Genomic DNA, 211 nt, shown 5'->3' on the forward strand with positions numbered 1-211 from the left:
GGCGGGGGGGCCGTGCCGGCGTCAAGTGGCCTTTAGGCATGCATGTGGTTCAGTGCCCGGCAGCTGCTGCTGTAAGGCCGCTATGGGAGGTGCGGCGCCGGAGCTGGTCGACCTCGTGGGCCGCCACAACGCGCCCGCGGTGCCGTGCCCGCCTGGCTTCTCGCAGTTTCTGCGGTGCTTGGCGTTGGGCCTAGCAGCAGGCTGGGGGGGT

The 211-nt window shown here is 71.1% G+C and overlaps 1 protein-coding gene across 1 annotated transcript in view; it reads left to right on the forward strand.

Moving 5' to 3' along the window:
* Positions 1 to 82: 82 nt before the first annotated feature.
* The window catches only part of EEF1B2 (eukaryotic translation elongation factor 1 beta 2), a 3,580-nt gene continuing 3,451 nt past the window's right edge, over positions 83 to 211 (forward strand). The window contains exon 1 of the mRNA XM_010295019.1: positions 83 to 183. Coding sequence (XP_010293321.1) covers positions 83 to 183 — 101 coding nt within the window. The remainder of the gene's footprint in view (positions 184 to 211) is intronic.

This window comes from Phaethon lepturus, unplaced genomic scaffold (assembly GCF_000687285.1).
Source record: "Phaethon lepturus isolate BGI_N335 unplaced genomic scaffold, ASM68728v1 scaffold44869, whole genome shotgun sequence".
Classification (NCBI taxonomy): domain Eukaryota; kingdom Metazoa; phylum Chordata; class Aves; order Phaethontiformes; family Phaethontidae; genus Phaethon; species Phaethon lepturus.